The sequence below is a fragment of the Daktulosphaira vitifoliae genome, unplaced genomic scaffold (genome assembly GCF_025091365.1).
Source record: "Daktulosphaira vitifoliae isolate Bord-2020 unplaced genomic scaffold, ASM2509136v1 Scaffold_3, whole genome shotgun sequence".
Lineage (NCBI taxonomy): Eukaryota > Metazoa > Arthropoda > Insecta > Hemiptera > Phylloxeridae > Daktulosphaira > Daktulosphaira vitifoliae.
The window spans coordinates 19322771-19336934 of record NW_026099574.1 but is presented as its reverse complement, the minus strand read 5'-3'; the positions used below and the strand labels follow the sequence as shown (position 1 = coordinate 19336934).

Sequence of the window (14164 nt, the reverse complement as noted above, 5' to 3'; positions counted from 1 at the left end):
TGCCATTGTTTAATATTATTAACATTATTTTTCGGGTCGCCTTTTAATCATATTTTTGATTATCAAAAATTGTTTATTGTTTATGTTTTTAGACAATTACTGATAAAAAAATTCCTTTATAAAATTAGAAAAAGTTATTTTCAAATAATTTTAATGAACTATGACTTGGGGTGTAGATTTATAATAGGGAGTGCTGCAACAACCCCGCTAGTTGCGCCCATGCGTATGAAGGATTGAATCCACAAAGCAGTCGTTGGAGGGGAATGTAAGGTGTCACATTACCTCATTACTCAAAAATTCTATCGTTTTAGTTGATAATTTTTCAATATAAAGAAGGCCCCAATGAAAAAAAAGAAAAATTACATAATTTTTAATAAATTATTATTTTAGTAAAAATAATTTCCCCTCTTTATATTTTAAGATTCGGAATGACACTGTCTCTAAGACGTATTAAAATATCAATGTTTATTAGAGATAAATAAAAATATTCTTGCGTAGAAAACATTTTTTTAAAGAATTAAGAAATACATTATATAATGTATTGAAAGATACACATATGTGTATCTTTCAATAAAATATTAACAAACCGCTGTAAAATTGTGCAATCTTCCTTATTACTTTTCGTTTACAAATTTTTAAGAAAATAAAAACAATGTCTTTTTCAATATGTATTATGTGTAAAACTGACCAGTTACACAATAGGTATAGATTCAGAATATTTCTAAGGGGAATCCAGTAAAAAGTCGATAAAATAAAATTTTTAAAACTCAATTATTACCCGAAATCCTTTCCTTTTACTATGCGACGATAAATCAAGAGAAAAACTATTACTACCCTTTGCCATTCACATTTGTTATATGCCAAAAATTACCAAACAAGTTGAATTTTAAAATGTCGAAGAAAAACAGTAGATAGTGTTTAGGCCCAAACAAATTTTAAAAGATTAATTACGAATAGAATTTTAGAATGGAAATAATTATCATTAGGTTTGTTTTTCAAACAAAAAACCTTAATATTTGTTTTTTTTTATTGTAAATAATTTAGGGAACGCTATTACTCCATAATATTTTATCTACAACTACAAATTTTTCAAACATCTGTTTACAAGCAATTACATTGATAAGATCTTATACTATAATATCATATTACCACCTTCAATAATACTGAGAAGATTTTGCATTGAAAATTATGTATTATTAATTTGTATGAAATTAAATTTGTGTGATTCCTAAATGTTATTCAACTATTACGTTTTACCTAAGGCACACAATTATTTATGTAAATTTGTGGGTCTCATTAATTGATTTCAATGATTTTGTGGTATTCAACTATTAAATGACCCTTTAAGTGAACGACACAGTCATAGTAAATTACTACATTTTTATGAAAATGAACGCAGGTCGAAAGGACGTGATTAAATTATATAAAACAGTAAGTTAAACAAAGTAAAAAAAATTATTTTTATTAAATTTAAGGTAACAACCTTGACTATCTAGTTATTAGCTTAAATTTCAAAATTTATTTGATATATCTAATTTGTGCTGAATACACATTAAAATTAATCAATATAAATTGGATACAAAAATAAATTTATTGTTATTATCCCTTTTTTTTTATCTTGATTGGTGATTATTCAGATTGACAGGCTTAAAAGTATTGAAGTTATATTATTTTTTTATTAATTAAATAATAGAATAACATTATGTTATAATATTTAATAGTAATTAAATCAATAAAATTATGTAATGTATCAAAGAAATAGTCAAGGTGTAATAATAAGATGTTATTCTCTTTATATTAAGTCTTAAAAACTAGTATTAGAATCCTAATAACGCATAATAATAATTTATATTTTTTCTTATAAGTCCTAAACATATTAAAAGCATTATTAAAGAAATAGGAATTTAGTGAAATAATAAAGTATAAATATTATAATTCAAAACAATGGTACAAAAAACCAGATATGTCCACTTTTTAAAGATTTACGAGACACAAACACAAAGAAGTATTTTATTAAAACATTATAAAAAACATTTTAATCATATTTTTACTTTAAAATTACAACTATATTCATGAAATATCTATTTCTTGCAACTATACATAAAATAGTTTCTGCTATTTAATGTTTTATTTAAAAGTGAATTTTTAAAATCTGCGAACATAGGGCGTGATAAATAATAAACAGGGATGATAAACAATATGGTTTGACATAATTAATGTTAAACAATCATAATAGAAAAAATGAAAAAACTACCAAAAACACAAAAGACACATTATTGAAAAATCCTAGATATATCACCTTTTATTAAAACTTGTTATTTTGAGATCTATAAATAATTATATTAAAAATCAAATTTATAGATGTTAATAGAAAATTTTAGGGTTTTTTTATAATGAAATAATGTTATTAAAAATAGTATTTCTAAATACAAAAAAAAAATTAAACCACTTTCATAGTATTAAAATATGTTATACATTATATTATTTAAAAAAATTAACTTTAATAGAATATTATGAAATATACTATTCTATAGTTACTATACATGGGCCGTGACTATCCACAAGGCTACGATTTTTTTAAGACAAGATTGAAGAAAGCATTTTTAAAGAATAAAGATGTTATTGATCCAAATGAAATTCAATCACTAGTTAAACGTGGAGAATATATAGTTAAAGAAATTGAAGCTCTATACATGCTTAAAAAATATAGAACTTTAAAAGCAAGATATTCATCAGATGGATTTTCAAACTCAAAGGATAATTTATTATAAATCTTAAGATAAACATAACACTTTATTGTTATATTATTATTATTTTATTTTTTTCAAATTTACATACTTATATTTGTTATACACATTGTGAATTTTTTTTTATATTAATAAAATAATAGACTATTTATTTATTTAAAGAATGTTTATTATAAATATAAATGAATAGATTACACAAGTTAAAAATAATCATAACTTCAATTTATAATCAAAAAACAATTTTTACAATTTAATTAAGACAGTGTTAAGAAGTAGAATATTAATATAAATTTAAATGTATACCTACATTTACTATGTAAATGTTTTAAAATTAGTTTGTTAAAATTAAAAAATCATTAAGTTTCTATATTTACTGAAATTTAATGTTTAATTTAAAACAATATATGCTTCAAAGCAATGAGTAGCTGATAAAATGCTCAGTTACTAATAATACTGATTAAATCAGTATATTTATACACTCAAACATGCAATTTATGATATTATATTAAATTATTTTGATATCAATATAATGCCAATATACAATATTGCAATTGAATAAGATTTTCTATTGCTGTAAGCTAAATATTAAGCATCTTAGAATTACTTAATACTGGATAACTTTTTAAAACATTAAAAATATAAATGTTTGCAAAAGTATCAAATTCTATAAAAAATAAAAATGTGTTGGTACAATAAAAGCTAAACTTTTAGTAAAATAAATATTTAAAAAAATAATATCCATAATTTAATTTATAATAGTCAACAATATTATAATTATATTAAGCATTGACTTAGGAAAGTAGACAAAATCTTATCTTTTAAAAGTTCTTAACTTTTTAATGCTTCTAAACGACTTTTCATATCTTCCAAATCATCATCTTCTTCAATAGATTCTGTTATTATTTGTTGCTGAACAGATCCACCAGGTGTTTCAGTAACAGCCATAGGTGCTTGACCTAACGCACCTGCAGTGATTTCCCATAAAACCTGTGATGATTAATTAATACATTATTATTTAGAAAAACATAAACTATGTTTTTAACACAAATTTTGACACCAAAAATGTACTAAGTCATTTTTTTTTTACCTTTATAAAAGGTGAATAAAAAGAGTCTCTAAGGTGTTGTTGATTTTTTAACACTAATAAAAACAAGTTTATAGTTATATGGAACTTTTATTAAACTAATTCATTATTTAAAAAAAACGGTAGCATAGTGGAGTTGTAGCATAGTTAGGACACGTATACATAATAATAGACAGTATTTAAAATCACCATCATAAGAAACACTTCTATGCAAATCTGTACACAGTATATAATTTTAAAAATAGGTCGATTCTTCAAAAACAAAATGAACTCCTATTTTCTTATTTGTATCCTGATTTATAAGTATAATTTATAAATAAATGCTTAGTAATTTATAATTTTAATTATGATAATTAATCTTGGTACAAAATTGATATTCAATAATTTAATATTAAAAATTTTACAAAGAAATTATAAAAAAATAATGAATTAGTTGTATATTTTGTTACTTTTTTGACAAATGTCTACAAAAATTGAAGTGCTTGACACAACGCTTTTTAGAAAATAATTTAAAATCATTAGTTCTAAACTGGTCTTCAAGAAATTTTCATCAGTAACAAAAATATACTTTTTCTAAATAAAATTTTTGCACTGATTTCAAATCTACATTTAGATTTTCTATAACACCTCTTATTTTTGATATTATTACTAATTAGTAAAAAAACAAATATTTACATATAAAAAATAAAAAAACCAAAAAAATCTATGTTAAAATGAAATCTAAAAACACATCAATGGAAAAAATCAAAGGTGATATTAGGTCAGGAATAATATTGAATATTAGTATATCATAAAAAATAATAACTATAAGGATATAGTTCTGAATATTTCAATTATAACAACTAATTAAGTACCAAAAGGTTTATATAAATAATTAATATGATTTTTATTGAAATGATTTATTTTGATATTAATATAAAAAGGATATGGCAAAATAGGTAAACATAAAGTATTTATGAAAAAAAAAAAAAAAATTGTATTTATCGATACATTTTTGAAAAAGTTATAGCAATTTAAAGTTTATAAAATATGAAATCGAAAATTTTAACACAAAAATTTTATGCTCTTTAACTATTGCAGCCTATGTATAAAATATAAGTTGTTGGCCAAATTTTTTTGAACTTATAGTACATAAAATAAGCTTTATTATAACATATGATTGAAGCTCAAAGTGTTTTTCTGCAACATTTTCAAAACTTGGAAAATTTTTGTCCAAAAATTGCTATTTTAAATCCCCACTATGGGCAGATAAAGGGTCCGAATTTGTAAAAATGTATACCAAATAAAAAGTAATTATTTAAACAAAATTATTTTATTACATTCATTTTTAAAAAAGTTATGACAGCTCTAAGAAAAAAAAACCAGCACAATGAGGACGTGGCATAGTTGGCATACAGTATAAATGATATCTGACAGTGATTAAAATCACTACCATAAAAAATGTATGCAAATCTGTAGATAGTATTTAATTATAAAAAATTGGTGTATTATTCCAAAAGCTNTATATATATATGTATATGTATATTTATAATATTTAAATATATAAAGGGAAATGGTCCAATTTAAAAAAAAACATGTAGAATAAAAGAAGTATATAAATATTATTTCTCATCAAAAAATTATATTGATTTGGTCATTTTTGAAAACGTTATGGTAGTTTTAAGTAAAAAAATTTAAAAAGTTTCGAAAATTAGCAATTTATAAATTTGTAATTTTTTTGGAGGCTTCCCTCATTTATGGGGAACGAGGGAAATTTCTTTGACTAGATATGGTTTGTGATCTTTTGATGTATTGTTGAAAGAAATCGGTTCTGTGAGAGTTGAGAAAAAGTGGTGAGACTAAAAAAAACACATTATTGTAAAATTAGTAGCTTCTCAGCTTCGTATCAAAGCTAAAATTTATAAATTGTTAAAATTTATAGATTTTAAAAATCAAAATTTGTTTGAGGATTTCTCCCATTTAAAGGGATTGAGAGAATATTTTTTAATTTTTAAGGGCATTATTTTCAACTAGTATAAAGAATATCAAACTATGTACTTATGAAATGTGACAGAAAATATTAAAATAAATTTCTTTGCTATGTTTATTAGTTTTATCAATATCAAGTTAAAAAACTTAAATCAAGGACAATTAAATTTATTTAACATTATGCAAAGTATTGTTTGAAAATTATTTTATTTTAAAGAAATTTTAGGATAAAATATTACCTTATCTATTTCTGATTGTGCCTCCTCTTCCATATCTTCAGGGTCATCCATAACACTTTCCATTGTATCATCTAACATTTCTTCGATAATGCCTGCCTAAAAAACAAAAAATATATATATAATCAAATTGTCACTTAATTAAAAAAAGATTTGCTAGTTTTATTCTTCAAAAATAAAATCTTATAACACAATTAATTTTAATTGAAAGAATAAAAATAGTTTTATTAATAAAAAACTAGATTTTAAATAAACTTAGGTATGAAGATAATAATACCTTCATCATTTCCTTTGATAAATCTCTCATAGTAGCAGCTACTTCTGGTACTTTTATTAAACTATGCATAGTTTGCATGACTTCTGTAGACTTTTGCAAAGAGCCAGCCATTCTCAGTACAGCTGCATTATGAAATAATGTATAAAAAAAAGCCAAGTATTTGTTAATAGGAAAAATCTCCTATGTATAAAACCTCAACTTTCAAGAGATACAAAAACTAGTTTATATATTAATCATTATTATATTTAACTAAAATTTGTATTTTATTATTCATTTATTAAAGATATAACATAAAATTTTTATTTATTTCTTTTATTTGGCTAATTTTACACATAAAAGGTTTTACTCATTGTCATAACACAATTGTTGAAAATATTAAAGAAAAAATTAATTTTAAAATATTTTAACATTTCTCTCAAAATAGAAAGATAAGTGAAAACAATACAATTAATTATTTGTGATAAATATGTTTAATATCTTACATAGCTGATTTTTCATTTGCATTTGAATAGAATTAAGATGAGTTTTAGATGTAATTATCTTGTTAATTGTTTTTCGAGATCTTATTACTTCTTTGGCAAGTATAATACAAACATCTTTGTTACCTTTCTTTGCAGCTTCTTTAAGTGATTGTTTAACTTTGGCTTCTTCTCTTTCTATACCTATAAAAAATGTATACGAGAAATTATTATTCACTGGTAAACATATTCACTTTTTTCTACCTCTTATTTGTCTATCTAACTTGTATCCTTCTTTTCGAATAGTTGAAGTCCACTGTTTTACCTAGAATTATTAAGGGTTTAATCTATTATCTAATGAAAGTTGATTAAAACTATACTTGATCTTTAGGGTCGACTGTGGTAGATTTACCAAATATGCCCATTTTGAAGGCAGAGAAATAAGTTTAATATAAACACATATATCAGATTCAAAACGATTTTAATAGATAATAAGAAACAATATAATTGTTCTAATAAAAGTTAATAATTAAAAAGCGTTCTTAATACTTATAACCTATTGCTTATCACATTTTATTTATGCTTAATATGATATTTAAAACAAAAACATACTTTGTATCAACGAAAATAGTAGTTAAGAGTGGCCTCCAATCATATGTTTCATGAAACTGAGTTTCTCGATTCCAATGATTGATAAATATGAATAAAAGCAGCTGATATTTAATAACACAGATAGAGAATAATTATTCTATATGACTGCTGAATTATATCTTACAAAACGTATTAAGAATTTTTTATTCAGTATAATTTAATTGATCTACAATAATTAAATTTAATATATTTATCACAAAATACGCAATATAAAATGGGTCATATCATGTATTTAATGCACCCAAAACTTCATTATCTCGGTTAATATATACCGGTGACTTGACCTTGAATTTTAACAACTTAAAAATATAAATTATCACTCATTAATATTATAAAGATTAATTACAATTAATATAAATAATTAGTAATTTATTATTCCAAAACCAGTTTAAAAAAATTGTATTTAATAAAACAACATTTAATATGGTAGTAATATAATATCTTATTATAATCAGTGATTTTAAAAGTCACTTTTAAGTATTCGTCTGACGTATTCTGTCAAGGGTTATCTTTCATGGGTTATTCAGCATTGGCACACCACTTCAATTTTTTTAATACTTGGTCATCAGAATAAGTGTCATCATTTTCATTACGAATTTGGTTATAAATTATTCTAAATTTATTATTTATTGTTTCTAATAATATTTTTTAAAATGTTTCGAATAATCAAAACTCGCAATACGCTGCCAATCATTGTACAGAAATGTTTTGTCAGCAGTGTGCCTAAACCTATTGTGAATCCCACAATAAAATATACAGAGGTAAATTGTTCAAATTATTCAAAAAATGATTATTATTCTTATTTTAACATGTATTTTTGCTATAGAAATTTGAATATTTTTTTCAATTTTTATGGATGTATATAATGATTATTACATTTAATTGCTACCATTTGTTATAAACATAAATAGGGGACAGTGTTAAATGTTAAGAATATAAAAATAACAAATTAACTCAACTATTTGTGTAATAATTATTTAAGAAATAAAATTTTATGTATTGGGTTTTTTCTATTTTAGAAATAAATCACATTAACATACTTCAAGGGCTAAAAAATTTCTCTCACAATTAAAAATTTTCTCTTAATATTTTAGATAATTTAAATAATTACCAAAATTATAAGTATTTGTCATTTTTTTTTGTTATATGTGTCAACACATATATTTTTTCTTAATTTTCATTGAGGCTTAAGTTGTAATACATACAATTAGCTTAATATTCAATTATAATAAACCGGCCTAAGGTCAAAACTATAGTAGTTAATTTTATTTTTTATAATATTCTTGGCTTTAATTTTTTATATTTTTATAGTATTATTAATATTAAAATTATAAATTTTCTTCCTGCGTGAACTTATTTATGATATCAAGTCTAAATGTTCATTCAAATTGTCTACTTTTTTTTTCATTACAATCATTTAAGACTAATATTTTTTGTTATATTTATGAAACTAATATGTTGGATTAATTGTTAAAAACTGTGCCTAATATGATCATCATTTAAATACTACAAATGTTTTTTCAGTTGTTTATTAATAACGAATTCGTTAAGTCTTCATCTGGAAAAACTTTTGAAACTCTTAATCCTGCAACTGGTGAACCAATAGCTCAAGTTCAAGAAGGAAATAGTGTATGTTAAAAATTTATAAATATATTAAGAATCAATGTCAATATAATAATTAATTTTCTAAATTCCTTTAGACTGATGTTAACAACGCTGTTGAAGCTGCACAGGAAGCATTCAAATTAGGAAGTCCTTGGAGAACAATAAATGCTTCACAACGTGGAGTTCTTCTTAACAAATTAGCTGATTTGATTGATCGAGATTCAGTTTATTTAGCCGTAAGAATAAAATATATGTCTAATATTTTTCAAATTAGTATTTTTTTTATGTCATGTCTAAAATAATGTGTATTTAGTAAATAAGATCTAGTGTATCTAATTGAAATATAATGTAAATAAAATAAAATTTCCCTTGTAGACTATAGTAATGTAAAATAGTACCATTGAAAAATTATATTTCATAAGTTACTTTATGTACTTCAATCACACATACTACTTTTATTTATTTTATTTTATAAATTATTTAGAGTTTGGAAGCTTTGGATAATGGTAAACCTTTTAGTGTTGCTTTATCTGATGATGTTCCAGTATCTTCTAGTGTCTTACGTTATTATGCTGGTTGGGCAGATAAAAATCATGGGAAAGTAACACCAATTGATGGAAATTACTTTGCTTATACAAGGCATGAACCAGTTGGTGTGTGTGGTCAAATTATTCCATGGAATTTTCCATTATTGATGTTATCTTGGAAAATTGGACCTGCAATAGCCATGGGTAAAATGAGATTTTTTTACTGTTTAATGCAGTATATAAAGACTTCTAATATTATTAGAATATTAGAATAAAATTCACTCATAATATATTTTATACTTGAACATTTTTATATAACATAAACATTCAATTAAAAATAATTATGTTGTCTTGTAAGGCAAATTTTGCCTTTAACCAGTATAGTTCCTATAAATATATTCCTTTTTAATTGAATGTCCTTTATATTAATACATTAAATAGCATACATAGGATTTTAGTTTGGGTAGAGTTTTCACTATTGATTGATAATAGAGCCATATAATAGGGCTTCACACCTCACCACTCACCATAGAACTGAACTAATTCAGGAAATATTTAAACTCTAGATTCCAACCCTTCTGTACTCTATTGACTATATTTACATTAATAAGATAAGGTTAAACATATTAAAATTATTTTAAGTGATTTTTATTACTCATTGTATTAAGAATTGAGTTAAACATTTTTTGACATGATTACAATACATAATGATTTCAATAGAAAAAACCTTACAATTACATGATTTTTTAATAAAACTTTTTGATCATAATTTGTATTTAGGTAATTGTGTAGTGTTAAAGCCTGCTGAACAAACACCTTTGACAGCTTTACACATTGCTAGTCTCATCAAAGAAGCTGGATTTCCACCTGGTGTTATAAATATTGTTCCAGGTGATGGCCCAACCACTGGAAAAGCAATTGTTGATCATTTAGGAATAGATAAAGTTGCATTTACTGGTTCTACTGAAGTAATTATTATTTGTTTTATAATTTTATTATTTATTTATTTATATATAACAAACGGGTTATAAAACCCTTTAGCAATATATAAACAATTGTGTATACATTTTCAATTAGAAAAATTAGAAAAATAGTGTGGTGACCAGACAATTAAACCAAGCTTAAGATGGGATCTAACTAGAGAAAATTATAGTGACTTCAAAGTGTTTGTATTTTTTAAATTAATTGTGCTCTTATTAATAAATCCCAGCATCCTAAAAGTTTTTTTAATATAATTGTTAATGTGAAAGGAAAAATTCATATTAAAATGAAATAGAATCCCTAATTCTTAGTATGAAGTAACTCTCATAACTGAATAATTATCAATCATATAATGATGGATTATAATTAAATTTTATACATATTAATATATAGGTTGGTAAAATAATTGCTGAAGGAGGAGCTAAAAGTAATTTAAAACGAGTAACTCTTGAACTTGGTGGAAAATCTCCTAATATTATTTTTAGTGATTCAGACATTGATCAAGCTGTACAAGGAGCTCATTTTGGTTTATTTTACAATATGGTAAAATAAATTAAATAATAGACTACTAGAAAATTTTTAATATTTCATCGATATTTAATTTAGGGTCAGTGTTGTTGTGCTGGTTCAAGGACATTTGTTCATGAGTCAATTTATGAAGAATTTGTTGAAAAAAGTGCTAAACTTGCTGAAAAACGTTGTGTAGGTAATCAATTTGATCCCGAGACAAAACAAGGTCCTCAAGTAAGTTTTGAAAACTCGATAAAGTTAAAAGGTATTTATTAGTATGTTTATTTAGATCGATGAAGAACAATTAAATAAGATTCTTAGTTTAATTGAAAGTGGAAAACAACAAGGCGCTGAATTAGTTACTGGTGGCTGTAGAGTTGGTAATAAAGGTTACTTTGTAAAGCCAACTGTTTTTGCAAATGTGAAAGATGATATGAAGATTGCTAAAGAAGAAGTAAATCTATATAGAAATATTTATTATTTGTTAATAGAAAAGTGATTCAAATATTTTTAGATTTTTGGTCCAGTGCAACAGTTATTAAAATTCAAAGATATTGATGAAGTCATACAAAGAGCAAATAATACTGATTATGGTTTGGCAGCTGCTGTATTTTCAAAAAATATTGATACTGTTAACAAAGTTATTCAAAGTGTTAGAGCAGGAACTGTTTGGTAGGTTACAATATTCATTTTGTAAAATTATTGTATATAATTACAGTATTACATCAATAAGTTGAAGTTCATTAGGAAATTATAATTTTTTACTTATTAAGGTTTTGCCTTAAGAATTTATCTGAATCATTTTTGCATTCACCACACACAAGTGACTGAGAGATCCCAATAAGTAATACCATATTTAATGAATAATCAATAAATTGTTGTACAATACAATAATTAACACAATAAAAGAAATAATTTAAATTACAACAGTTAAATCTTTAAGGCATAAAAATAAATCACTGTCAAAAATCATAATAATTTATCATATACTATAAATAATTTATTCAAGTTACCTACAGATTTTCCTTCTAGCAATCGTGGCTTTCTTAAGGGAACGAAATTAATTTTATTTTATTGAAATTTTTATTTATAAATATTTGACTGTACTGTAATATTACTAATAAAATAAATTAGTATTAAATAATTAACAGATAACTAATATGTGTGGTTAGTCATAACTTTTTATTAATATTTAAACTTATTTTTTGATAGGATTAATTGTTATAATGTATTTGGTGTTCAAGCCCCATTTGGAGGTTTTAAAATGTCAGGTTATGGGCGTGAAATGGCTGAATATGGTCTACAACCATATACAGAAGTCAAAACTGTTATAACATCTATACCAGAGAAGAATAACTAAAAAAATACGATGAATTTAACTATCTCTTTTTATTCATAAATAATTTTTATATCTGTTTATATTTTTTTACAGTTTATTTTTCAAAAATTATGTTTTTTATTTCCATTCCATAGAGTGTTTAAATACATTTAATTACTGTCATAATAATGATATTATTACTAACATAGTAATATTATAGTTTAATCACATGTTAATAAGAAATTAGAAGATTATGTCTATTTAATATAAAACAATAGTGATTAACAGATATAACTATAAGTAATCTTTATAGTAATACAATACTAGTGAAATCTCATTGTTGTACAATACTTAAATAATTTAAAGAAAGTGTTAAATAATTAACTTTAAGTGTGTTGAAACAAATCAAGTTGTGATTATAAAATAACTAAAGAGTAAAAGTCTTTTGAAATTATTAAAAAAAACCTTAAAAAGTTTATTAAGCTTTGATTATACGAATTCATACATAATTGGGATTGAATCTTTTTTTGTAAATAGTTAAACTTTTAGTAACATAATATAAATTCTGAATAAATTTCAAAATTGCTAAGAAATAATATGCTTGCATTTTAAACAATTATTGTTGGTTGATATATATTTTAGATTTTAGATTTTAATTTGATAAATAGTTTAGCAATGATGGACTTCATATAACAAAAATACATTTTCTAACACTCGACACACTTGTGTGTCGAGTGTTAGAAAATGTATAATTGTTGTTAAAAAAAAATTATAATGTTATATTTTCAGAGTTTTATATTTCTCTCTGTTACGCCAGAAGAACTAATTTAAATTCTTATTTATTGAAAATATTATTTTTTAATATTAATTTTAGTCATTAAATTTGGAGTTATTTATTTATTATTTAATTTTAAGGATCACATATTATACATATATACACATTTACACACTTAATTATCACATATACCACTTGTTTTGCTCAAGCGACGCCTCTCATCTTCAATGACTACAATTCATTCCATATTAACAGACTGGTCAGCCCTTGTAGTTACCTAGAACTAACTTAGATTAAAAATTAAAAGGCGTAGTAACCGCGTAATAATCCACCACTTATTACCCATGACCCAAACAATCATTTTATTTTATACAAATTTACTGTATTAATTTAGGTTTTAGTTTAATAGTACAACTATTTATGCCATTTGTAAAATTTGTTTCATATTAAAAGCAAATTTTGATACAAAAATTTTTAAATTTTATTGTTATTTCTTAATAACTTATAAAGGTGGTATAAACAAAAATAAACCTAGTGATTCATTAGTAGATATAGTACATGTAACAATGCTATACATTTCTGGGGAAAACATACCGATTTTGGTTGTAGGGAAAAATTAAAAAAAAATATTACTATCTACTCCATACACTTAAATAAAACTCGTTTAAACTGACCATTACAGTTTTTTTTTTACAAAATCCGGGAAAGTTTTTTTATGAAAAATAAATCTGTCAAATAAAAACGAAATGCAATTTTAGTAATATAGTAGTATATCTGCATATGTAGTATGTATATTTATATATATTATAGTAATCGAACATCGTATACATATAGTTCTCATAAATATGTTAAAAATAAAATCATTTAAGTTAATTAAAAATAAATTTTAAAGAAATAATTCTTAAAGCATTTAATTCTATTGGTGAATGTAATAAGTTGTTTGAATTTACTAGATTTATACTGACAAAAAGTTGGCCGACGAAACTAGTTTTGTAATATATTTATTAGTTCTGTTGGATTTTGGTTG

At 23.3% G+C, this 14164-nt stretch overlaps 2 protein-coding genes and 1 long non-coding RNA gene across 3 annotated transcripts; 2 read left to right on the top strand and 1 right to left on the bottom strand.

The window, feature by feature from the left end:
• Window positions 1-662: 662 nt before the first annotated feature.
• On the top strand, window positions 663-2663 carry LOC126903231 (uncharacterized). Its single transcript, XR_007703450.1, has 2 exons — window positions 663-1431; window positions 2535-2663. It is a non-coding gene; the product is annotated as an uncharacterized LOC126903231 (long non-coding RNA).
• A 363-nt stretch (window positions 2664-3026) lies between these two features.
• LOC126903230 (charged multivesicular body protein 3) lies at window positions 3027-7367 on the bottom strand. Its single transcript, XM_050681308.1, has 6 exons — window positions 7151-7367; window positions 7035-7095; window positions 6795-6974; window positions 6313-6434; window positions 6039-6134; window positions 3027-3734 (listed from the first exon to the last, which is right to left on the bottom strand). The coding sequence occupies exons 1-6, from the start codon at window positions 7193-7195 to the stop codon at window positions 3576-3578; spliced, it is 663 nt and encodes a 220-aa protein (XP_050537265.1). The 5' UTR covers window positions 7196-7367; the 3' UTR covers window positions 3027-3575.
• Window positions 7368-7757: 390 nt separating this feature from the next.
• Window positions 7758-13608, top strand: LOC126903228 (aldehyde dehydrogenase, mitochondrial). The gene is made up of 10 exons (XM_050681306.1): window positions 7758-8182; window positions 8946-9050; window positions 9122-9262; window positions 9511-9757; window positions 10334-10521; window positions 10928-11077; window positions 11141-11278; window positions 11334-11498; window positions 11559-11716; window positions 12257-13608. Exons 1-10 carry the CDS (start codon window positions 8075-8077, stop codon window positions 12402-12404), a joined length of 1548 nt encoding a protein of 515 aa, XP_050537263.1. The 5' UTR covers window positions 7758-8074; the 3' UTR covers window positions 12405-13608.
• Window positions 13609-14164: the final 556 nt, after the last annotated feature.